The sequence below is a fragment of the Phalacrocorax carbo genome, chromosome 15 (genome assembly GCF_963921805.1).
Source record: "Phalacrocorax carbo chromosome 15, bPhaCar2.1, whole genome shotgun sequence".
Taxonomy (NCBI): domain Eukaryota; kingdom Metazoa; phylum Chordata; class Aves; order Suliformes; family Phalacrocoracidae; genus Phalacrocorax; species Phalacrocorax carbo.
In genome coordinates this window covers 6649093-6675710 of record NC_087527.1, presented here as the reverse complement: position 1 = coordinate 6675710, position 26618 = coordinate 6649093, and the positions used below count along the sequence as shown (strand labels likewise).

The 26618-nt window shown below is 45.2% G+C and overlaps 1 protein-coding gene across 3 annotated transcripts in view; it reads right to left on the bottom strand.

The window, feature by feature from the left end:
* Positions 1-26618, bottom strand: part of TTC28 (tetratricopeptide repeat domain 28) — a 196283-nt gene that overhangs the window by 113833 nt on the left and 55832 nt on the right. The window contains exon 1 of one of the 3 annotated variants that reach the window (XM_064466757.1): positions 14725-15164. The exons of the other annotated variants lie outside the window; for them this stretch is intronic. Within the exon in view, the coding sequence (XP_064322827.1) occupies positions 14725-14751 (27 nt within the window). The 5' untranslated portion in view covers positions 14752-15164. Of the gene's footprint in view, positions 1-14724; positions 15165-26618 lie in introns of those variants that run through there. 3 annotated transcript variants of the gene reach the window in all.

Below are 26618 nucleotides of genomic sequence, written 5' to 3'. Positions count from 1 at the left end.
ACACTAACTATCCTCCTTAGCACACAGCTCACCTACCAACCACAGCATGAATGCTGTGTTTTTCATGACACACATCAAAAAACAAACAAAAGACCCAGACACCCAGTTAGTTTACTTGTGTCAACTATGAGTGAGTCTGATACCATGCCTTGAATACCTGTAAATCATTTAGCACATGAATGGCTTTACAGTCGGCCTTACTACTACTTGGTATTCATGCAGTTAAGTACAGGCAAACATGGGCAGTGAACTTAGATGCTACTAAGCACATCAGAGCACAAAGTGCAAGCTTCAAAAGCTACCCCTTTGGGATGAAACAGAAGTCCAGGAACCACCATGGCTTTGGGGAACTTTACGTCTCTCTTGCTGACTACCTGTGCAAAAGATTAAGTCTTTCCCTACATTTCTTTACCCCGCAAAACATAGGTCTATTCATTCTAACAACTGCACACACCCACGTCCAAAGCCACAGACCTCCAAACTCTGGGGAGAGGAAAAAGGCTGCAGAAGACAGTAACCAAGCCACTGGAACACCTCCTTACTAATTATCCCAGAGTTACATTTGCTATGTAACTAAGGAAGAAAGCATCTCAGACTTCAGCAAAACTGTCTTCAGCAGCTTATGGAATGCTTCTCTAAGCCATGATGCAATTAACTGCCAAGAAAGTGCTGAGGCAGGCAGAATAAGGAAGCTATAACAAATCAAGTATATAATCCTACAGCATTTACATTTAAAACAGCTGAATTGCTTATAACTCAAAAGTGCTGTAGCATGTTTACAATTTTATTTCATAAGATCTAGACGTCTTATCCCCCGAGCAGGACAAATGAAATAACCCAGCTTCAAAACCAAAATGGGAGACAACTCAAAAAAAGGCACAGCTCTCCAGAGCTTCCTGACCTAGGTGGTAATACCTGCTATCCTGAACCCCCAGCACACCCCACAAAGTCACTGCAAAAATTCAGAACCACTGAAGGACGACAATTACCCCAGAAGTTCTTGATTAGCTCATAGAAAATTTAAGTAACGTACAATATGGAGCTCACCAGGTTCGGAAAACACTGTCGCATAAAAACAAGGGTGCAAGAGCTTCTTTTTTTTTTTTCTTCCTGAGTTGGAAGGGACCCACAAGCATCATCAAGTCCAGCTCCTGTCCCTGCACAGAACAAGCCCAAACTTCACACCATGTGTCTGAGGGCATTCTCCAAGTGCTTCTTGAGTATCACCAGGCTGGTGCCGTGATGCCTCCCTGGGGAGCCTGTTCCAGAGCTCCACCAACCTCTGGATGAGGACCTTTTCCTAATATCCAACCTAACCCTCCCCTGGCACATCTTCCTGCCATTCCCTCGGGTCCTGTCATTGGTCACCAGAGAGGAGAGGTCCGCGCCTGCCCCTCCTCCTCCCCTCATGAGGAAGCTGCAGAGCGCCATGAGGTCTCCCGTCAGTCTCCTCCTCTCCAGGCTGAACAAACCAGGTGACTTTAGCTGCAGCTTGTAGAGTTTCCCCTCTAAACCCTTCACCAACTTCGTGGCCCTCCCCTGGACACCCTCTAGTAGTTTTATATCCTTCGTATACTGTGGCACCCAAAACTGCACCCAGCACTGGAGGTGAGGCCGCCCCAGCGCGGAGCAGAGCGGGACAACCCCCTCCCTCGCCCGGCTGCGATGCAGGGCTCGATGCCCCCCAGAGCACGGCTGGCCCTCTGGGCTGCCAGGGCAGGCTGTTGCCTCACGTTCAACTTGCCATTGACCAGAACCCCCAGGTCCCTCCCTGCAGAGCTGCTCTCCAGCCTCTCGTTCCCCAGGCTGTGTGTACATCCAGGGTTGCCATGCCCTAGGTGCAAAATATTCTTGATGCAATATCCAGTCAACTGGCAGAGAGAGAAAAGCAACTGTTGTTAAATTGTTGAAAAAGGCTTGAAATCTTGTCTATCTTCAGCATTGAAACAGATACCAAACCATACACAACAATCAAAACAGTAACTATCCTTGAAATTAATTTACAGTATAAACAGTCTATTCCTTCTTTCCTTAACTCTCTAAATTATTTGCCAGAACGTTATCTTCCCCAAGTTCATATATTATCCCATAATAAAACATCAAGTGAGCTCTTTTGAATCAATGAAGTGTACAAAATTTCCATCATCCTAAAAGTCTCACAAGACAATACCTTTTTAAAAAGCAATGGAGGGGAGAGTTGGGGGACAGGGTGAGGGAAAACGGACATTTCTATAGACTCTAAAGACTTCTATAGGACTCTGTTAAGAAAAAAATATCACAAAACCCCCTGCTTCTCTCCTAAAAGAAAGTAAAGGCAAGGACTGCTGGGCTGAAATTGCTTCTAATTGCTCAGAAGATAATGCCAGTTAGCAATGAAAGAAACCCACAAAGCCCACAAAATGTTTTTAATTTCTGCCAGCTACACAAAGTACAGAATAAATATTCAAGAAAAATGTACAAAAGTGACACCTGCACCCAAAAAACTCATCATCATGCACCCAGCTGCAATAAGATGTATGACACACTGTGACCTAATTCTGAAAGATTTTGCTAATTTTAATATCTGGCCTCACCAACCTTCACTATGACAGAAAAATGCAAGACAAAGGAGTGCTGGACTTCCTCCCCACCACTGCAGAGCAGGTCACACTGTTTTTAACAGTGGGAACACTGCAGATTTCAAAGTATCAGGTACACGTTCAGAGTCAGAGCTGAAGCACAGCTTATGCCCATATGGCAAATTCCTCTCTTTAATGTAACTTTGATACCGAGATGTGTTAAATCTTTGATTTTATTGGCAGATGCTGACTGTATTTGCCTAACCTCTGAAGCCTGCTGATTGACTGTGTTAATGCACTTTTTAATGGATGAAAAGGGAAATGACAGCTTTTGGCTTACTTCCAAGCACATTTCTTCACTGCAAAATACCCTATAGCTCAATTTGCTTTTGACACAACCTAAGAAATCTATTCTTTATTGTGTTGCTAATAACTGGAGGCATACTGAAGAAAACAGGAGCAGGACAGGAACACTTACTGAGGGAGCTACTTTACTTCCTGAAAGGAAGATGTTTTCTTCCTTTCTTTAATTTGAGCGGCATTGATCTACCTCAGAAAATCTCAGACAAAAGTTGAACATTACTTCAAAATAATTTCTCAGCTCTCTCTACATCAAAGTGTAGCCCCAGACTTTTCGAGAGCAGCAGCTATGCTAACAAGAAGCTAGTGGTCCAAGTGTCAGTGGTAATTTGCATGGACTGCTGAGGGCAGGGAGACTGCGTTCTTACACATGATGAAAACTCTTTATTTAAATGCAACCACAACAAAAACCCGCAGCTGATGAGCCTCACCCTCACGATGGAGATTCAACTGGAAGGAAAATGACTGTGACTTCTCTGATACAACTACAGTTCAGACTCCCTGTGCTCCACTGGTTTATTAATAGTGCAGTACTGCATGAGGCCCAACAGAAAACAGGGCTCTGTTACTCCTGGCACTGAACATGCACACAAAGCAGTAGCAGACATACATAACTTCTGGCTTAAGGACACAGGGAAGAAGAGAATATAGAAGCAGAACAGTGTCATGGTCAAGAACTGCATCCCAGTAAGGCTTTCTTCAGCAGCAGGAGGTGAACTGGCACTAAAGCGTATCAGTTAAAATGGATTAAAAGTAGAGAAAAGACCGTACAGTCTCTAAGGACAAAGCTCTGCTTTGCTCACCCCTTTCCCAGGTGAGCTAGAGGTTGCGTGACCCCATCTACCAAGCTTCTATGAGATCAGGCTGCCAGGTAGGGTCCACAGAATGTATAAGGCCAACTGGACAAAGTTGGGTAGCACGGCAAGAGACCACAGCACAGATCTGCCTTACGCGGTATAAAGCAGGGACTGCAGATGGTGTACCCTGCCCAGCAGAGCTTTCAGAACTAGGTCTGTACAATGCAGGTGTGCACACTGCAACCTGCCTGCAGGTCCCAGCCACACACCTCCTCTGGAAATTTCCAGGTCACCTTCTCCATCTGTGTGCCTTTCTACTTCATAAAACTGTACAACAACTCAGGTTGGAGAAGACCTAAGGAGGTCATCGAATTCACTCCCCCTTTGTCTGTTTGTTAGCCTCCAGCTACTTCTTTCTTCATCCATGTACTCAAGTCCAGCTGAGACATATCCACAGTGCAATGCTGAAATGGGGGTGGGGGGGGACACGCAGAAGAAGAGGCAGAAGAACAAAACAAACACTTGAAAATGCAGAAAGTTCTGTTAAAACCTAGGAGTCTACCTTAGCTGCATATGCAACTATCTCTGCTACAAGGAATTTGATTATTAATCAGCAATTACAGAAAATACCAAGATGCAGTATATATCCAGCTTGTTCAAGCTCCCCTCAATTTCCAGTGGATATAAATCTATAAACAAACAAACCTGTTCAAAAATCCAGCCAGATATTTTTTTAGTACCCAAGCAAACTGCGGGAGAACAATCTTAAAGCCTCCCTAGGAGAGTAACGAATTTCTCTGACAATATAATTTGTTATGGACATCCACAGCACTTTCAAGGTGGGGAAGAAGGCACTGAACCATCTCGTTAACGTGCCTGGAAGCCTCCTAGTTGTCCTTTACTCATCCTTAAGTCTACAAAATGCTATTTGCTCTTTTGTATCCCTGAAATAGTCCTGGGTCTGAGCCTAATTATGAATCTCATTTTACTCTATGAATGTCAACCATGATGGCAACTAGAGTCTACTGCACCCATTTTATAACAAGAGCCTGACTCCTTATGTGGGTCTGGTAGTCTGTGACAGGGCAAAGACGACCGTTGGCAGAAAAAGAGCCTAATCTAATTCAACAATAGCTGGCTGTAACAGTGGCCATTTATTTTGCAAAACTTCCTATCTAGAAAATAACAGCAAGAACAGAGGCAGAGTTTTAAAAGAAAAATGCTTTTTTAAACACAAAGCTGATTTGGCTATGCAAGGTCTGCTGACTATCCATGGGACTCTGACCAACCAAAGCTCACCAGCATGATAAGATCATAACGATGGAAGCTGTGTTCCAAAGTCTGTTGCTTTTCAAAGACCTGTAACTCTAATGTCTTCTATGGTAAGAAGACTTGTGGCTCAGAAAGTCCCCACTAGCCAAAACTCATGGCTTTATGGCTCCTTAGTACCTCTCAGGTGTAATTAGGAAACCAGAACTCCCACTGCCAAGAAGGCACCAGGGACAAGCCAAGGAACCAGCAAGTCAGGAGAGATAAGACCCTGTGGTATGCATTCCACATTGTGGCAGAGTGGCAATGGCGTTTCGCTGCCCAGATATATCAGGTATGGGTCTGCATCTGAGCAAGGGCTAAGATTCAGAGCCCAGAAATTCTCAGAAGGGCTCTCCAAACATAACAGATTAATATTTCTATGGAAAATGAGATGGTGCCAAGTCATAACAGTCTCTGTAAAATCCTAGTTAACACGAATAACACAGCTGGGTACTTTATATATCAGCCTTCTAAGTCCCTCCTTCCTGCCACTTAAGAGTAAAAATAGTGGAACGTTTTATGGAGGTTAATTCATGGCTGCGTAGGTGTGATTCCACTTTAAGAAAAGGCAGAACTGCTAGCACCTTGCAGTCATCCATATGGGAGGTGTCTAAGGAGACAGGAGGACTACCTAAGGATAGTCTGCATTAGTGGCATTTGCTGAAGGAAATTATGCAAACAGGAGACTTGTCAGGGAAATGTGGATACTTGGCAGAATATCCATGGAATTACTTTTCCTTCCATTGCAAACTCGAGTTTCAAGGTAGATGAGCTGGCATCATCACCTGGCAGGTTACAAGATAATCATAACAGAAAAGAAAATAATAATGACAAGGTAAAAAGAAAACCACAAAACATTCTGAAAGAAAAACAGCATAGTTTACCATGAGATCAGAGACTTATTTTATCACCCTGACGGCAGTTTAGTTCAGAATGTATTTTGGCATGTTTCTCTACAAATACATAGCACCTGAATTAATTTGAGGAGGTGGCAGCTCCCAGAACTGCATGATTTTATTTGGGTCCTGTACTAGCAGAGCTGCCTGAGAGAAGGGCCTCAGCCAACAAGCCCCAGGCAGCAAGGTTACTCCCCAGGGCTGCGTGGCCGCTTTTACACCACAAAATCCAGGCTGAAGAGCCTGCCTCCTCCACGCTAGTTGTGTGCCCAGAGGAGCAGCAGATGCGGACTTCTACCCAAGCAAGACCCAAGGCAGACTGGCTTCCAGCCATGCTGAGTATCTCTGCACTTGAGCCTCCCCTACAGCAGCACAAAGGCTTTTTTCTCTGCCTGCTGGGAGCCAGCCTAAGTCCGCACTGGCTCATACTGAGCCAAACACAAGCCGTCCTGTGTCTGGGTGTCTCCACATTAACATCCTCAGCCTACAGGGGAGATGTAAGCAGCCCATTTGGACACAACACTGCAACCCAAGGTACCCAGCCTCCGCAGACCACAGTGGGAGACAGCCACCTAGTTCTTCAGGCATCAGACCAGTTCAGCTAGACTCACTAGTAGAACACCCAACCGCTCCACTGTGGCAATGGCAGGCCAAACAACAGTTTGTGTCCAGGAAAGATTCAACCGATTTCTACACTAACTGCAAGAAGTGCTTTTACAAACTATTTTCTGTTAGAAGGACAAAAGTTATTTGCAACTAAAGCCACATAACTTAATTCTCATTCCAGAGCTTCAGACTAGGCTATCCCATAAACATTCCCATAGCAACTGTATAATTTTGTTCCAATGAAGTGTACATCAGGCAAGAAACTAAGCAAGCCTAGATCTAGGTTACTGAAATAGCTGAAGTATCTGAATTGTTCATGCTCCCAGGAAAGGCATGTAAACATAGTTTGCAGTAAGATGTCACACTTAGGTTCATCTCACAATCCTTATTTACTCCATTAGATGTAGCAAGCTAGTAAATAATAAAAATAAAGAAAGAGTAAGCAGCTTTGATAGGAAGAGTTGCATTTCCATTTAATGGCAAATAAGGAAAAAAAAAAAAATCACAACAGTAACACCAAGGCTTGGGCCTCCAAGCAGCACGGCACCATCAGAGCTGGCGGCCACTTCTCCTGCAGCCTGGGCCAGGACAGCACTGCTCTTCTCTTCTCTCCCCTGGGAGCACAGTGAGCCCAGGGAGCCAAGCACCCTGAAACCAAACACGTTCTCCGTGGATTTGCTCCCAGGCAGCCCAGCCACAGGATCTCCTCGCTGCACAGCGGAGCGAGCACCTGCACCAGCCCCAGGGTGAGAGGTGCTGTGCAGCCCCAGGGGCAGGACGATGGCAGCGGTCGTCTATATCAGTTCAAGCCACGAAGTCTTGCCTTTGGGGAAACAAATCTGAGCTATACTGATGGCACAATCTGTATGGCTTTAATAAATATTCCAGGACAAATACTGCTGCCATTTTTAACTGTGGCTAACCAAAGGGTAATGGTCTCGAGATGATTCCAATTAATAAATTACCTGTGTCATTGGTTTATTTATAAAGTCCTGGTTTTCTCAGCACAGGAGAAAGCAATCACAGAACATTTCCCTAGTTATCAGCCCAAACCTTTTTAAGCCAGCATGCCAGTAAAAAAAAAAAACCCTGCCATCCTAGGCTTCTGCTGTTCTCCCGCACTAGGCATTTCTCTTGCTTAGTTTTGGACCACTTTGTTCACCTCGTCAAAGGAATCCTCTCCCACTCCTCCACACACATGCTCTCCTTCCCTTCCCATGCTCTCTATGGCTGAACTAGTCCATCCAACCCCTATCAATAAACTGTACAACCTCACTTTGCCTGTATTTTGTCAGATTTGTACGATTAGCTGTTCCTGTCAAATCAGTATTCCAAGTTTCCAGTTAAATGTACTTAGCAATAGAAGTTGCTGCTGTTCTTACAAATTGACCCAGGAAACGCTATTACAAGGGTCCATTGACCTGAGCAGGGGATAAACTTCTGCTTAAATAAAGTAGCACAGAGAAGAATATTACAAATATGCTAAAAAGCACTAATTCCTTTTGGCAGCTGCAGACTCAATTTTTTCCACGTATAAACTCAAATAAAACACCAGAGGTTACAAGAAACTACGCTTTGCATTTTTTCTTCTTGTGCGTAAGGAAAATGGACGTCAGGAAAATGTTATGTCAGTTATTCGCTATTTTTCATAAGCAGACAGGTACAATCCCACGTTATCTTGTCACCAACCATAGGAACAAAGTCTGCTGGACTGCTGCTGCCTCTGCACATCTCCGTTGCCATATAATAGCTCCCTTTATACTTTAATCCTAATCCTAGGCTGCTAGGGCACAGACTGGGGTTCCAGCCGTACAGCAAAATAGAGCCTGCTCTAAGCTCACGACAAGAGGTAGCGCAGTGTTAACTAACTTCTGCAATACCTGAAAAAACAGTGATGGCTTGAGCTTGCCCATAGCATAACATCTTCCGAGCATTTTAGAACACCAGTTTTCAAACAAAGCTTACGACAGCTCATGCCCTACCCAACAATTAAATAGTAAGATCAAAGGGCCAATCTTTTCCCATGTCACAAGACCCTAAATATTCAGACAGGTGGAAGTCAGTAATCCACACAGCAGAAGACCCTGAAACAGAGGTACTAGAGATGACAAAAAGCAACGTCAATCTCATAGCAAAAGACAAAACGATAATACTTTGGCGGGCTGTCACCTCAAAAATTGCTGGGTATTTACTGTGTTCACAGTATGGAAAGAATGTTTGCAAAACCGAGCAGGTGTCACACCATTTTATTACACCTATGAGATGGAAAGTCAAGAGGTAAAAACCCTATCATATATTAAAAACTTTGGATAATGCTCTGGAGTTACAAATTGCACATTACTTCCCATCAGAACATGTTGGGTACAGGGCAAGGCTGATTAGGACTTCACAGGTTTTTCTATTGGGTCTGGAAATACACAAATCAGCAGAGACGCCGCACTATGCCCTGTTCCTGGCCCAGCCAGCTTTCCTCTCGGGGGGGTACCCTCACACACTCCCCTTCTGTGCAAAACTGAGATTACCGATACCTTTCATGGCTCATCCACATACCACACCACAAAACAACACCACCTAGGTGAACTGAGAACAAAACAATGAAATCAACTGCTAAATAATATTTTTTTTAAATCCTGTGATGTTTCAAAGTGTCATTTACTATTAGCACAAAACACTTCACAAACAGAACACAGTACCGGCAAGCCCTCTCCCTCTCACCCATTCTCCACTGAAGCATCCAGGACCCACAGCAGTTTTAGTCACTGGTGGGCAAAGGGCATATTCAGGCAACACAGGCTACTAAATGGTATAAATGAAGAAAAAAAAAGTAAGCTTAAGCAGCCATAACTTTACTAGTAATGTGTTAAAGTTAGATAAAAGCTTGTTCCAATATTTGACAACGTTCATGGTAAAACATTTTCTCCTTGTACCTAAGTCAGAATTTCCTACATTCAGAGTTGTACCCATTGCCTCTCACCTGCCCCACACACCTCCAAGGAGAGTCTCTGAATTTCCTCTACACCTTCTCATTAGGTCCCTCCCTCTGCTCATACCGCAGCAAGATCTCCTCTTAGCTTTTTCTTCTCAAGGCTTTCTCCTTCAAAACTACAAACAAACTAAAAACCAAACCAATAAACAAGAAGACCCCACCACAAGGCCACAACCTTCAGAAATCTTTAGCAAGCAGGCCTCCCGCAGTCACAGCTTGTAAAGGTTTGGAGATAATGTTTACCCTGAGAAGTCCAAAAAGCAAAGCCCTGTGATTGGCAGCTAGTTCAGCTGCAGACCCCGCATCTCTTTAGACCTGACAGCTTTGGAAGAGGCTTCTTCATTCCAGGTCGCTGTTAGAGGAAAGCGGGACAGGGCTCTGTCACTCTGCAGAGAGACGGATTACCAGCTCAGATTGCTATAAATTCAGGCATAACATCATTCCAGAGCCAAGCACTATATGGCCTTAAATGGAAGAGACCTACAATATTTAGCAGGTCAGGAATACTATCCATTTTTGTTGATTTAAGCATATAAGAGGGTAGATTTAGATTTTAAATGCCTCTTAAGAAATATGAGATAGGGAAGCTTACTGTGAATGCTTTAAGTTTAAGTGCTCTCTGACAACTGCCAGTTATAAAACTGGGGGGAAGAAGCAGGGGTGGGGAAGGAAATAAAAAATAACAAAAAAAAATTAGCAATGTGCTTATCTTCACCTGGTATGAGCAGAATTGTGCAAAACAGGTTTGATTTTCCAGCCTGGAAAATCAGAGCACTTGCCACCTTGGTAAATCCTGACGCAACTGATCCCACTATAGCCCGTGACCTACTAATCTGTAGACAAAAGAACTTAAGGGTCAACTGAGCTCATGCTCCTTTGCAGAAATTGTCATTGTCTTATGAGTACTTCGCAGTCTTTCTTTTCTGCCCTGTGGCACAACTAACTTCACTGCAGAATACAGAGGGAAAAGGTTACTTTTACACAAGCAGCCTGCCCGGGAATCAGCCCACTCTATTCCCTATGGAAAAGATCTCTACAACCTGTAACATTTTACAAGCCATACAATACAGATTGCATTCACCATATCTTCCCAACAGTGCTTCCGCATAATAGGCCACGCGAGCACCATTACTGACAAGAAGGAGGTCAGGAAAAGATATGCCATTGTTTCTAATGAAATTAATAGCGGCTGATGAACCCAGACACCTTCTATTCAGACTCCACTTCAACTCCAAATTGCACAGGGAGTGAACAGTTCCTCTCCATCCATGCAGAAGTGGACATGCACGCCCAGACTAAGTAGCAGCAGGGACAGATGGAGCCACCTATTTTGGCACACAGTTGCACAGTTACAGGCTAAAAGGAAGCCTTAAAAAAAAAAAAAAAGCCTGAGCTTTTGGATCCTACTGTTACGCTTTTTAAAAACGACAGTGACCAAGGTGAAATGCATTGTTACATTCTTGAGCACGTATTTAAAATCCTAATGGAGCACTTCGACATATCATAATACTATACATTCAGACTTCAAAAAAACAATACAGAGCTCAAAGAGAATAAGTCATGGCAGAAATATAATGAGATTTGCATGAATTTACTAAGAGTATTTTTTTTTCCTGTACTGCAGGAAAACTGAAAACGCTATTTGTTTATAGAGGAGTTAGTATATATGAATGCACACTCTTACTGAAATGCTCATGGTAAATATACATAACTTTTGCATGTCAGTAACAAAGGGATATTGCAATTCATCACTGTGCTGTTATTAATGATTTATTGAATCCTTTGTGAAATCTGCACCTGACACAGTCAGTGATTTCTGGTTCTGTCAGGCATTTAGTCATCAAAACTGACTGCATAGCAAATGACTCCTATATGCAATTTTTTTTCAGACCTAAACCACTTTCTGTTATCAGGCTTTTTAAGCATGCAGAATGAACCACAGTGCTCCTACATAACAAATAAGTTACATTCAATAAACTTGAAGCGGCACTTTTTTTCAACTTGCTGGCTTTAATAATTGTGAAAGGAATGCTCTCTCACCTCAACTCCAGTATCTTATCATGCAATCATAAGCATAATGGCTTTTTAATCATTATTCTTATTCACAGATAAAACAATCTACACCAGCAAACAAGAACACGCCACCATCCAAGCAATTCTCTTCTTCCCTCAGCCTAGAGGCTGCAGCAAATCATAGTCAACACCAGATCAGAGCAGCCCGATGTGAGTCTGGGATGATGAGATCCAGCAAAGAGCACCACAGCACAGCCCGTTTCATTGGCCAGGGAGCCGACTGAGCTGGCATCCCTAGGACCACACACATGGCACATTCATCCTTCCAGCAAACCATTCCCTGAAGCCGAAGGAAGCTTCAAAAAGAAGTTGTGATAAGGGATGGACTGGAAAGAAAGATGTAACTCCTGCAGCCTGAGCCACTCAACGTACTAACATGGCTGATTTTATGCTTTTCAAAGAATACAATCAATATAATGCATCAACCATGTCTGTATCCAGATCATGTCTAATGTAATTGCTACCCTCCTGAGAGCTCGTCAGTGAGCTGTGCTCACCCTAATGCCACTGGACACCTTATGCTTGAATTTTATAGCCTGGCTTCGCAAGGAGCCAGGCTTCCACAACGCCCTGGCAGTCCGCCTCTCCACCCGCCCCAGCTCTGACGACTTTTAGGCCCGCTGACCGTTTGCCAGAGAAACACGTTCCAGCGGCAGTGGCCGCCCAGGCCACCAACACGAACGTTGCTCTGAACCAGCCACCTGCTAGACAGAGATGCAGGGGGAACCTGAAGGGAAATGGACTCAGAGGCAAGTTGTGGTAGTCCCCAGGAAGAGAGTCTCTATTAGTTCTGGTGCTTGTGGAAAGATTTAGTAGTTTTCTAAACTTAGAAAAATATATGTGGTTTATGACAAAAAAAAAAAAAAAAAAAAAAAAGGAAATTTCAGTCACATGCGAACTCTTTTTTTTTTTTCCATTAGCTGAAAGCAGAGTAATGCCTTACGCACTACAGGCTATACTTGTATCTTAGCATCACCAAACAAGGGAGCTTACTCCAGGTTTACGCACCAGACTAACAAACCACATGTGATCCTCTGCTGCACAGTTTAACAGGTGTAAAAGCAAAAACCCCTCAATGAACAAAACACCTTAAACATTTGGAAATAATTAGTAAGTAGGTAAAGCAAAAGAATACAAGTAGAAATCTAATAAATCAAACAAAACTTGTAATTCAGCACAGCAGCACACATTCCGCTTCTGTACTGACAGCTCTCGTATTTGGGTATTTTAACAGGGAAGAGGCAGGCAAATCACTTCCCAGAAGTCACTTGCAGAAACGACCAACAGCTATAAATGACGGAGGGCTACAGGAACGCCAGCTACTACGCTGCCTTTCTCATTTTGTGTCCTATTAAGAATGGAGCAGCAGTGCCTTCTTGAGCGGTTTGCACGAGTAATTTTCTTGAAACTGCTCTGTAAAGCACATGACTGCTACACTACAAAGGCACTCAGGCCAGGCCAGCAGAAATCCTGGCTACGCTCACGTGAGTATGCTGGCAACACTGACGAAATAACCTCTGCTGAGATTTTACTGGTACTACAGTTGAAAACAGAACCTATTCCAACATGAACATAGTTTCCATCACATCATAGCAGGAGGAGGAATTATTTTTTACTCAGATTAGTAAAATGCTTGACAGTTCAGACAAATTCAGCTGTCTTCTGTACCCTCTACACAATCCAATTCAGTTGCCCAAAATCAACTCAGTTTGGACACAGACGATAATGCAGAGGGGAAAAAAAATAACCATCTGACATCGTGATTTAAGCACAGGCGGATGAGCCAATACTGCAGAGTGAATCCTGACACTCGAAACGGAATCTTCCAGAGCTGAGGAGTCTAGCCAGCAGCCAAGAATAATATTTCAGTGGTTCAGTCGATACTGCTGTAACCATGGCCTGGAGGGGTTTCCATAGCCATAACCACAGGAGTAACTGCACATTCAGTTGAAAATAGTAAAAACAGACATTTAAAAATCTATAGCTTGTAGACATCTTAAAACCAGTTTGAAAGGAGGCACAGAGGGACTTGAAAAAATGCACAGATGCTCCCATTGAGCTTGCCCTTCATCTATTTATCCTGCTAAAAGACACAGATTTGAAATAAGAACTCCACTCACTAGGAGCAATTGCCTGCTTGAAAAAAAAAAATAAAGGAGTAGCTTCAGCGCTGAAAAGAGATGAGGTATCAGTGACACAAAGCCTGACGGATTACCCGGAGATGCAGTGGCGATACGCACTCCAATCAGGACGTTCTGAAGCACCATTTATTTCAATGTCTAGCACTCAAAGCGAGAGAAGCTCTCATGCATTTCACATATGATTTCTATTTCTTCCCTGATGTAAAACACAGTATCACACATCATGCTACAAAGAAAGGAGCCCTGCTGGTTCAAGCAGGTTTTTCCAAAAGCAAGAAAAAAAAAGCGGGGGGGGAAGAAAATAAAAAGTATAATAGTGCACAGCTGCCAGAAGCAAGGGGTCACTGCTGAGGAGGGGAGGCACAGCACATTCAGTTTCCTAGATTTTCCCTTAAAAGAATGTCAATAAAAAGCCCTGCCAAGCGTGTTGGAAGCAGAACGTCCTGCCAGGCGTCGAACCACCGGAGTCACGGCAGGGACATCGCGCCCCAGAGCAGCTCGCAGCCAGCGCCCCGCCGCGGGGACGGGCGGGGGACGCCGCCGGGCACCGGCGGGGCAGCGTCCGGCGAAGGGCGGCCGGGCCTCGCCGCGCCCCGCGGACACCGCCGCGGACCGGGCTCCGGAGACGCCGTTCCAGCCAAGCAGCCATATTAGGAATCGGCCCGACAACCAGACTGACTGACTGACTGACTGGGAGGGCCGCCGGGGCCGAGCGGAGGGGGCGGCGGCCCCGCAAGCCCCGCGGCCCGGCCCGGCCGCCTCGTCCCGCGGACGGCGGCCGCTTCCCCCCGGCGGCCCGGGCGGGGCGGGGCGGGGCGCGACGGCCGCCGGACAGAGAAGAAAAAGTTCGCGACGCCTCCCGGGGAGGCACCCACGGGGGGGACACACCGGGGAGCGCGGCCCGGCTGGCCCCGGGACGCGAACCGGGTGCGCTCCGCGGAGACAGCCCACCCCGGGGGAGCCCGCCCGCGGGCCCTGCCCCGCCTCGTCACCCACCTTCTTCCGGGGCTGCCATTTCATCATATTTGTAGAGCGGGGACGCGGAGCATCAAGGTCGCGCTTGGGTGCCGGCGGCGAGCGCAGCGGGGCCGCAGCCCGCGGTCATGCTGCCCGGCCCCGCCGCGAGGCCCGCGCCGCGCCCCGCCGCGCCCGCGGGAGAGGAGCCGGCCCCGCCGGGCGGGCCATAGGAGCGGGGCTCTCCTCAGCCGGCGGCGGCCAGCCCCGCCGCTGCGCTCCGCCGCCGCGCCCCGCCAGCGCCAGCACCCGCCTTCACGCCCGCGGCCCGCAGGGAACCGCAGCTCCCGGGCACATCGCGCAGCGGCCGCCCCGCGCCGAGTGTGCGGCGAGCGCGAGCCCCGGCCCCGGCGCCGCTGCGGGAGGCAGAGACGGGCGCGGGCGCCGGCAGAGCCCGCCGCGCGCCGCCGGGAGCCCCCGCGTCCTGCCCCCGCCCCGCCCCCCGCGCGCCCCGCCCCGCCCCGCCCCGGGCCCGGTGCCGAGGCCGCCGCAGGCCCAGAGGCGGGCGGGTCTCCGGGGCGCACAAAGGCGCCGGGAGCGATAGGCCTCCGCTCCCCGGCCCGTCCGGCAGCTCCGAGCCGGGCTCCGGTGGGATGCGGCGGGGCTGGGAGCGGCGCGGCTGCGGAGGCGCAAACTGGAAGGATTTGGCAAACCGGGGGCGCGGGGAGGAGGGGTTGGTGCCACCCTGCTCTCTCGTGGCCAGCCTCGAACAGAGAGGGCAGGATGTCGTGCGCTTGCAGCCTCAGGTTTGGTAGCACGGGCTCACCTACCCCTTTGAACTCTAAATTAGAGTTAAAATGTAAGGTGTGGGACTAGTCAGCAAAGCTGGTGGGCTTCTACTCTTTTAATTTCCTTGCCACAAATAAAAATTGCAAACAAAACCTCGCTCAAGAGATCTGTCTTCTTCCGCTACCAGCACCCATGTCGTGTCAAGCCCCTTTGCCTCCCAGTCTCATACGGAAAAGCAGCAAAATAACGCCATTCTCCCTCACACTTTTTTCCCAGAGTAGAATCCAAGACAGGGGTTTGAAGCAGTCTGTGGTTTACTCATGATGCTCCAAAATGCAGAAGCTCAGGGTTCACCAGAGGAAAGAGTGTTTTGGTTCTTGGAAATGTTTTAAGGCGATACTAGAAAGGCTCAGATCATCCACAGAAAAGCTAGAAATCCCGCCAGGTGTTAAAGCTGAACAATCAAAGCAATGACAAGACCAAAGTAACCCTGCCTTGCAGTGTTCGCAACACAGTGCAAAACATGATCCCTAGAGCGGGCAGCAGAAGATATTTTGGGGAGAACAGCGTGTTCTGTTCTTTGAGGTCACATCCAGGGGAAAGGGATGAACCATCCAGGAGGAAACTGGATGTCCCGTGTAATTTCCTATGCAATGCACCTGTTTCTTCTGCTCATCCTGGATTGTCTCATGTGCATTGAGGGAAATCGCAGCTTTCCCTCCATGTTGCAGAAGCGTTCGGATTGTTATAGTGGAAGAAAACCAAAGGAGACATACCAATCCCAGCACCTGTGCAGTATTCACTGGGGCCTGGAGCAAAATCCTTAATACACCTTCTATATCCATCAAATTGAGAAACATCTTTAAAAAAAAGTTCTTGACATCCCATGTGCTGTTGTTACAGCATACTGCTGTTGTACAGCACCTGTAAAAGTTGTTAGATTGAAATCAATCCAGACAATTTCTGGATGAAAAAGATGCAGGATTCAAAATGCGGTCCATAAAGTGCATTCTTACCAACATCCTGCTGTAGGATGCAAGATCTGATTTGATTCTAAGCAGCTCTGGCTTTTCTCCCTGGTAGTAGCATTATTTATTTTACTGAAATGTAAATTTTTCTCTAGGCAAAGAGAAATCTGCTGTCTTTTCTTTCTCCAGTAAATGAAGCAGAATAAACTTCTTATAGGAATTGCTATTAAAGTGGGTCACCAAAAAAGAAAATCCCACTTGCTGAAATGTGCAACCCAATGTGTTACTCTCTCCCTAGTATTCTTCCAAGAAAGTGGCCAAGACTTGCAAAAAAAGGGAGCTATTCATTCCTGGAAGAGGATGACAGAAAAGGAGGTCCGTGTCACTGTCCCATTCATTTGCTTCACGGGGTCAAGTGTCACTTGTCTGTGATTTAACAGGCTGACCCTCCTCGAGGTTCGCAGTCAGTCAGCGCCTCCAGCAGAGCTGAGACGGCAGCATGGGGGTCACAGGTGAAACGCGGTAAGCGCACACAGTGCTCCTCGTGAAGAACAGAAGACACAAGGCAGAACACCGGAGAGATGCAGCGTCTTGTCTCGCATTTGCTTGTTAGTTTAACCATAGGTTTATTGCTGGAATATCTGTATGGTTTCAGCTTTTATTGTGGCCTGAGTATTTGTGCCGCCGTGCTTTCCGCACGGATAACCATGCTGCAGATAGAAGGCAAAGCTGGGCAGCTCAAGCATTCTGGTCACCTCTGAAAAGCAGGTTATGCTAAAATGGCAAAGCTTTAGCCTGAGCACTTGGTACTCTTCGGAGACAATTCTCTAAAAACTGAACAGAGAGTCTCAGGAGAGTTAAAAATCCTCAGTACATGAACGCAACACAATTTAACTGGGTTTTATATTATTGAAGTGGTGCAGAGTCGTAGTTTTCATTGGTATGATGAACGACCAACAGTGCAGCGTCTCAGAGGTAAACGATAAATTTAATGGCAAAATTTAGTATCAAAACATAGATCAACAAATATTCGCTGCTAGGTTCCTTGGACACGTAACAGTCAGCTTCTCTTCGTTGCATTTCCTCAGTCCTGAAGGATGGTGTGCCTCACGTCACATGGAGGCAAGAGCAGCTAACTCATACAGGGTGTTTCAGCTCAGAGCCCCTGTGGTCAGGGGCTGCATCCCTTCCACAATGACTGCACGTATTCTGGACCAAAGGCAAAGCTCAGGCAATGGTTCCGGAACAGATGAGCCTAGGGCGCAAAGCCACCTTAAGGAGCCCCCATCTTGTCCTGCGCCGCCCTCGAACACATGCTCTCAGTTCTGCGTTTCTGTTCACACACCTTCATCTGGATTACTGACAGTACTTGTGGCAGCATGATATAAATTCAACTGCCAAGAAGATGCAAGTGAAAAATGAAGCTTTGAAAAGCAGTAGGGACAGAAAAGAACAGGTGTGGCAGTGCAGAAGAGGACCTCCATCTGGTTCTATTCATCACAGCTAGCATATCATGGAGCTATGCTCTTCTATTATACTAAGAGTAGCGCCAGTGTGCCCTGAAAGTCATTCATTTCCATAAATTTAAAAACTAGCACTGATAATTCTGAAGAGTTCTGCAAATGGCAGAGTCGATACTCGAGTAAAGAAAATAAACGCTCCGAATCAGACAACGCCATTTACCACGATGCTGTCAGAAAGAAGCTTAATTTAATTCACGGACAGATTGCAAAATGTGTTGTTTTGACACAATCAACAGGAGGTTTTTGAAATTCTTCCTGAGTAAAGATAATTAACAGGAAGCAAAGCAGGCGCTGTGCATATACACCTGTCACAAAAGGGAGTGAGCTGGCTCACTCTTCATCTTAATTCTTACTCCAGTGATTGGCATTTCTGCTATATTTAAACCTCTTTTTTCTCTGCTGTTGAAAAAAGAAATCATGTTGGCACTATTTTCAAAGCCATAGAAAATATCCAGAATAAAGGCAGTATAAATGCCTGGCATCTGAGGGAAACGGCAACTATTATTCACTCTTTCACAGTCAGAGAGTAATCTGGATTATTTAAGATAAAGAAAATGCAGTATGATTTTTGGTTTTGTATTTAAGGTCCTAGTTTTTCTTCCCAGGTTGGAAGCCACTCCGTATGTAGTGATTTAATTGCCATAAAATGCTGAAACCATCCTCTTACGCTGGTAGCTTCCATCTCCTCCATCATGAGAAGGGAATCCTCATGTCTATGTCTATTCCAAAGCAAACCGATTCATTTGCTCAAGTAATCTGCAAAGCCGAGAAAATGCAAGGCCTAGTGCTCTGTCAAGTTCAGTCTGAGTCAGTGGACAAGTTGTGTAATAATACAAAGTAAAAGATAATGTTGGTCCATCAAAGTTAAACACCTTTCAGCTCATTAAAGGTGAAATGGCTGGTAGGTAACAGTCGGCTCCCCTGCCCAGCAGCCCTGGCTCAGAATACCGCCCGTCTCTGGAGGGCCACGCGCCGTCATTTCCCATACACTCACAGAGCCTGTCACACGTTACTGACGTCTCTTCTCTGCGAGAAACAGCATTATGAGTCCATCCTGAGTGAACGGTGCAGACTTCTGGACACTGACAGGAGCTCTCAGGGAAGAGAGTTTTCTCTTCCAAACATACATCAATAAGGAATAAACATGTTTTATTCCTTCCAATATTTACAGTGAATAATGGTCACCATTTTGGCTGGTTGGCACAAAGCCATTCAGCAAAACGACTGGCTACACCAGTACCTGTTTGGTTTTTGCCCCCTTTCCCTGATTTACTGGTATTTGTAAAATTTGGACTGTGGATCTGACAGTCGAGTGTATTATGCCAAATACCTGTTCCTTTTCTCCTAAAGACATTGACTAACATAGAAGAAAGCTGTGTGTTATTAAGAGATACCTGATACTAGATCTCAATCTTACAACTCAGTGAAAAAAAAAGCTTTTAAAGTGTCTTTTTCAAATTAATCTTTTGCAAAAACTTAGAACTATTTGATGTACTGTCCCCTTTCCTGCATAACCCTTCATTTTTAATAACTTTTAAGTTCTAACACCTTTGTTGCACCTTGAAATTCCCTCTATTCAACTGAAGTGCATCACCTAGAAGTAATCACATATACTGCATGTAGAAAAAAGTCCCGTTGGAGATGGCTTGGTGAGCAGACTGCAGGTGAGGCTCTCCAAAGGGCGTGAGAATTCAGTTCATTGTGTCATTCTACAGTTCAGCAAGCAGCTCAGTTGGACAGTATTCCGCAGGTACATAGAGATTTAGAGTCCCAACTTGACCTTATGATGTACAATTTCCTGTGAACTCACTGAACTAGTAGTCTGAAAGATACCAGCATTTTAACAGTTAACAATGCACCAACACAGCAAGAGGGATGTAGATCAAGCTCCTAATAGCCAAGTCCCTTGGCAAATTCATGAGGCATAATAAAATCAAATCCTCTTATTTCTGAATTTATTAAAACAGCCTTCAATTCATTACAATGATTCTGTGTCTATCACTTTGTCTGCCTCGAACACACGCTGAACACAAATACAGCACCTTGCAATTGTTTAAAGATCAGATAGAGCACACTTGGTCTGAGCTACTGCAGCTGCTAAGCAAGTGTGGACTACAAAAGGGAAGGAGTATTTCAGAAAATTCCCCTAGTCTGGAAGAAAGGAACTCCCTTGAAGCGTAGTAATTGGTGTGCTGCAGTTCTGGGAAGAATCTCCCTTTTCTAGATTACCCAAAATCAGCAAATGCTAACTCATCTCTAGATGTTAATTTATAGCAAGTTCTTGTGCAACTTAAAATCAAAATTTACTTCCAGCCTCCAGGCTAAAGGTGCTTTGGGCACACGATCTACCATTCCTTTCTCACATAGGAAGACAGAATTTCAACTACAGGTGCTGGGGTCACTTAGCATTATTATAGTACATGCGTCAGAGAGAGTGCACAGAAAAGGGCAAGAATACAGTAGGCTAGGAAAGCAATCCAAGGTCCTACAAAGTTTCTGCATATTATGCTGGTTTTCTGGTCCATTTACCTTTTGTTCCTGTTGCATTTTGCTACTGGACTATAGCATTTGGCCCTGTTCTCCTGATAATAAAGACTGACTGTTCTATGCTCTTTAGCAGTAGCACGGATTATTTTCATTATTAGGTTACCTGGGGTTCACATCTCAGCAGCCGACTCTCTTCAAAAGACTGAAATCACTGCAGAAAATACTTTGTTTAGTCAAGCAGAAAAAGCTCTTTTCACAGGGGTATAATCCAGGCCGAAAAACCAAGGAGAGGGCTTTGAAAAATGGGGATATACTTACCTGGAAAATACCACTTCTGAGAGGAGAAGCAGCTGAGAAAAACTGGTTGCTTAACACTAATTAGAAAGTTGTAGCACGATTTAACACAAAGATGCAGAACTGAAATGAAGATAAGGAAAAAGCCTACAGCATTTATTACTGGCAACTGGATTAATGAAGCTGGAGGGGCAAGGGAGGGAGGTGGTCACACAGGCCAAATTATCTGAGGGCTTTAGGTTCCTGTTACTAATTACAAATTATTCCGTGGTACCATGAAATGATCAAATAGGTCGATACAAGATTAGCTCTAATCTTATTGTGATACAGAGTCCCCTCCCAAGTACTGATGCCTGAGCTGGGACTTAGGGAATAGACTCTTGCACCGATACCTCTTCCTTGCTGGTCACAGGGAACGCAGGACACTGCATGGCATGTTTCTCTCCTTGTGATTCATAACCTGGCTTCCAGGCAGTCATTGTAAATAATTTCCTCAGAAAGCAAATCTAGCTTGGAGTGGTATTTGCTTAGTACCAGGGGGACCAACTAGATGCCCTTCAAAGGTCCCTTCCAACCCCAACCATTCTATGATTATACGGTTCTGTAACACGTATCATCGACAAGCAGCAAGTATTCCCACCAAAGATCTGCCTGCAGTGCAGAGATGGGTACGCCAGGAATGTGTATGGAAAGTAATCCCACCCAGAACCACGGATCTTTGGAGGGCCGGCACATGCATGCCCATGTTTTCTACATCATTTGGGGCTTTTGCCCTAAAATTAGGCAGTTCTGTTTTAATTAATGGACCAAGTCTTGTGATAAAACACCATCCATTTCACACCCTTTGGGAAATAAATGGTGGAACACTGTCTCATTCTCTATGCTGCCCTTTGGTATTCCAAATGAGAGCCCTACTCCATGCCTCGTAGAAGGAAAGGGAAAGGGGCAAAGGGAAAGGGGCAAAGGGAAAAGAGGAAAGGGGAGGAAAGGGGAGGAAAGGGAAAAGAGGAAAGGGGAGGAAAGGGGAGGAAAGGGAAAAGAGGAAAGGGGAGGAAAGGGGAGGAAAGGGGAGGAAAGGGGAGGAAAGGGGAGGAAAGGGGAGGAAAGGGGAGGAAAGGGGAGGAAAGGGGAGGAAAGGGGAGGAAAGGGGAGGAAAGGGGAGGAAAGGGGAGGAAAGGGGAGGAAAGGGGAAGGGGGAAGGGGAAGGGAAGGAAAAAGAAGAGAACACCATACTGCTTCATTTCATCATCTTTCCTTTCACAGCATAGCTACAGAGTCTCTGTTGGCACCTTGACTGTGACTGTAAGTATTTCTGCATGCACATCTAGGTACTACTTCTATTCTACCTATACATATAAGACAGAAAAGGTGCAAGGAAACAAGCACTATCACAGAGTGAGGAACAGAGAAGGCCTTGATGTTCTGCAGGCACAGTTCAGCAACAGCTAAATCATTTGTGTGTTATCAGCACTCTTTCGGTCACAAATCTAAAACAAAGCACCGTTCAGTCTGCTATGAAGAAAATCCATCCCAGCCAAACCCAGTATACTGCATGTCCAATACTTCAACAAGCAATATGTATGTAGAATACATAAATAACTTCCAGGTCTCCACATAAGGAATTAGAAAGAATTCTGTCCACACAAGGGTGAGTCTAATATTAACAGAATAACCATGCAAACTCATCTGCAGCAGGGACAAACAGCGACAAAGCACGGGGAAGAAGGAATTAAACTCACATGGAGATTCTGATTCTTCATGGGCACACACTTAAGCTGATATTCTGTAATATTCAGGGATCAATATGGGGACAAAATCCTTCTGTATTTGCAAGGGAAATGCTAATTATATACTGCACCCTGCAAGACAGAGATGGGGAACTTCCAGATCATGAAGCCTAAGGATGAAAGTTTCAGCTACAAATAGAAATTTTATGGCTAGTGACTGTATTCACCAAGAGGAGCATTATTTAAATATAATGCTGTGCCTGTGAAATATTTATGTGATAATCTTATGGCAAAATATGTATTTCTGTAGTTTTTTGGATAGGAAATATATTAAAAATTTTAACTATATCTTACCAAGGAAGGTGTTTGCTTTCAAACTGTTGATTGTGACTTTTATTGGCTTAAGAAGCTTCAGCTCCTTCATTACATGATTCTGAGGAGAAAAGATGGTGTTTGGCACCTGCTTCTTATTATGACATCCCCCTCCCTTTTTCCATAGGAAACACAATTACTGCTGCTATGGAGACAAGTGTAATTCAGTCAAGATGTGGGTCAAAGTGATACTCGGGAGGCAAAGATTTACCAAAAAGTATCCTTTTTGCTATCTGTCCCCTCCTGGAGAAGGGTCTTCTCCCAGTCTTCCCTTGCTGACTTCCATCATTGTCTGCTGTCTCAAGTATGAAATTCAAAGAGCCAAATAAATCACCTGTAACTATCTAACACATGCATCACACAGGCCACTGATCTGCCCCCTCGCAAGGACGGTGACAATGGGGGGATCTGCACATGCCACAGTGGAGCCACCTGTTGCTCACAGAGGGACTGGCATCCTCCGAGGGACAGGTTCAGTCACCTCCTCTGCAAGAATATTTCTGCAGATTCTAAAGAAATATTGCTTGAGGTTGAGGGGGGGAAACATCCTTCTACCTCAGAGCACTGAAACTGTGCCTTATTTTTCAGGGCATGTCATTTATTGGTTTTTGATGGTAGAACTAAGTGTGCAACGGGCACCTTCTAAATCTTTAAGAATAGTACTGTTCCCAAAGAACCCACAATACTACACAGAGAGCCAAGAAGAGGCATTAAGGGAAGGAAAGTAGTATTACCTGGGCATACTGGAAATGAATTGATTATAACTAGTACTAGATAGCCTTATGCATGCCCATGGCAGAAGTGGAGTGACACTAAGTCATTGCTGTAATTCCAGGCAAGCAGTTAATATCAAAGGAGGAAATTTCATGACCAAAGTTGTTGCATTCAGATTCTTTCTAAGCAAGGAGAAAACCCAGGCAGCCCAGGCTGTGCGTTCATCCTAGCAGGATCATCTCACTCCACCGTTTTCCTTGCCCGTCTTTATCCTGAGAATATAAACTGATGGAAATGTCTGTCACTATTCATTGTAGTAAAAACAACTAGTTTTCCATGACCCTTTGGACCTTCTCACCTCATGTCTTTATTTACTAGGATGCTCTGAGACATGTAATCAGTTTAGGCTTTGCTTCCCGACATTTCCTGAGTGCACATTTTCTAATGCTATGGATACATGCATAATCTGATCATATTGCAGGTAAAAAGTGCTACCCAGCTTTAAGAGCTTTTGTCTTTCTGCCCTTAAAACTGAGATTCTTGTATACCTCTTTCTGACTTCAGTTTTCTTTTTTTTTTTCCCCCTGACCACCCACAAGTTACATAGGTCTCCTTCTAGCTGGTTATGCTAAAAGCACTGGCAAGTGGCTTTTAGCACAAACAAGAATAAACATCTGAAAGGAGGAGTCCGGTAGTAAGAACCAGCTGTCAAGGAAATTAGTTGTTTCTTTAGTGACACTGCTAATTTGATCAAAAAACTTGACAAATACAGCTTGACCTCACACACAGGTAAGGCTTCTGGTCAAATCTGCATTGCTATTTCAGAGCAGACACAGGCAGCCAGGGCTTTCCCTTGCTGGAAAAGCCAGAAGTGTCCTGTCCCTACATAGTTCAGTTCCATGGGATCTTTCCTACTGTATAAGTTTAAACAACTCATTAAAAACCCCAAAGGAAGCAGGTTCAACTCGCGGGCTAGTCCTGCTTCTCCTGCCAGAAACAAAGGGGCAGGAGGGCAGGAGGAAGAGTAAAGAGCAGAGAGAAAAAGCACACATGGGAAAGGAAGCAACACGCTGGAGAGGGAGAGAAGAGAGGACATGCATCTGTGTTTCCGTGCGTGTCTGTGTGTGCTCATGCACGTGTGGGTCTCTGTTCTTGCAACACCTCATCTGCCCAATTAAACAGCAGCGCTGATGGACTCCAAAGAACTGGCAGCGATGCTATGGAGCCATGGATTAGAAGGGGGAATACACAGGGAGTACTGTCAGTCAGAGGGGGGAAGGGGACCTCATGAACGGGGAATTTGGAAATAAATATTTTTGACTGTAAGCAGAATTCAAAGGCAACCACAATTTCATTCCATGTTCCAATATTCACAATATTCCCTCACGTCCCCGAGAAATGTTCCCAAATGCTGTAGGTCTTTGAGGAAACTCTCCCGTTTCACATGCCAGTGATTTTAGAGAGGATGCTGCTGTTCATGTATTTGAAAGCCGCTCTTTCTTCCTCACCTCCCTCCCTGCTCCTGCTTGTTGCCAAGCAACCCCAGCCGTTCTGCAGGACCTGCCTTTTAGCCACCAGCAGCTTAAACCATTACCATTTACTGAAAAATATAAAGAATGAAAACAGACATGGCTAAAACAGAAAACCATACTCTCCTTTAGTGCTTGGATCATGTTGTGGGAACCTTGTAGGTTGCAGTTTGTCTGTAGGCAATAAACCACAGAAGCCCAGTACAGCTGAGGTGGGAAGGGACCCCTAGAGGTCACCTCATCCAGCCCCCTGCTCAAGCAGGGCCACCCTGAGCTGGCTGGCCAGGACCGTGTCCAGGAGGCTTTTGATTGTCCCCAGGGAGGGAGACTCCACCTTGGGCAACCCTGGGCAACCCGTGCCAGGGCTCAGTCATTCTTCACAGGGAAAAAGTGTTTCCTGATGTTCAGAGGGAGCCTCCTGTGTTCCAGTTTGTGCTCATTGTCTCTGGGCCTGTCCCTGGGCACCAATGAAAAGAGCCTGGCTCCGTCCTCTTTGCACCCTCCCTTCACGTGCATTCTTTGGGAGAAGTACTATCCTTGAGGATTTGGAAGGTGCCTCTTGCACACTTAGTTCTGCCACCAAAAGACAATAAATAACATGCCCTGAAAAATACACCACAGGTATTACCAAGACTAACAAGCATTAAGAGCACTTCAAAAAAATTTGCAAGAAAGTTTTTAAAGTGCTGGAAGACCTCAGTAGGTCACCCCTGCTACTTCTAATCAAACATAAAATTAACAAACAGCAGCAGCCAGCAGTAAAATGTGCCTTAAAAATAACAAGGATGTGTCCTCTTCAAGCACTACTGCAGGTGGCAGAAGAGCCATCCATATATCACTAGCGGCGCCAATAATGAACACACAGAGAAAGTCAGTTGTTTAAAAGAATGTCAGCTGATCCACTACTTCTTCTCCAGAAAACACTGTGAATGCAATTACAGCTTCGGTCTACATTCTATTATCTGGATAAACCACATTTTCTGGATCACTTTAAGCACTGATATTTCCAATAAACTCACAAGCAAGATCAGTTAAGATGTACTTTGCACTGGTGCTTTTTGTAAGATGTCAGCAAGACCACTCGAACACACACAGTTTTTGAAATCCAGTTTAGTCTGATACATGCAACCTTTCTCCTCTTGGAGCAAGCTTTATAAGGTGTTCGCAACACAATTGAACCAGGTAGGCAAAAGCATGCTCCTAGCACTTAAATAATAGAATAGTGACCAGGCACCATGCTGAGCACACACGACCCACAAGACAAACAGTTATTGCTAACTATATAGGTAGCATATAAATTCTACATAATTATCTATCATTTTTTAATACCACAAGGGAAAAGCAGAAACATCACTTAATTTGATGACTGCCACAAAAGATTCAAATGTTTAGAAATAGCCAGTTCATTGTTTCCATGATTGTTGCACAGACGCGGATGGTACCCAATAGATCACAGAACATCAACAAAAGGAACATGCTTCTGTCATGTGTCAGAGATAGCCAGTAGGACTTCTGGGTCTTTGAGTCTTAGTT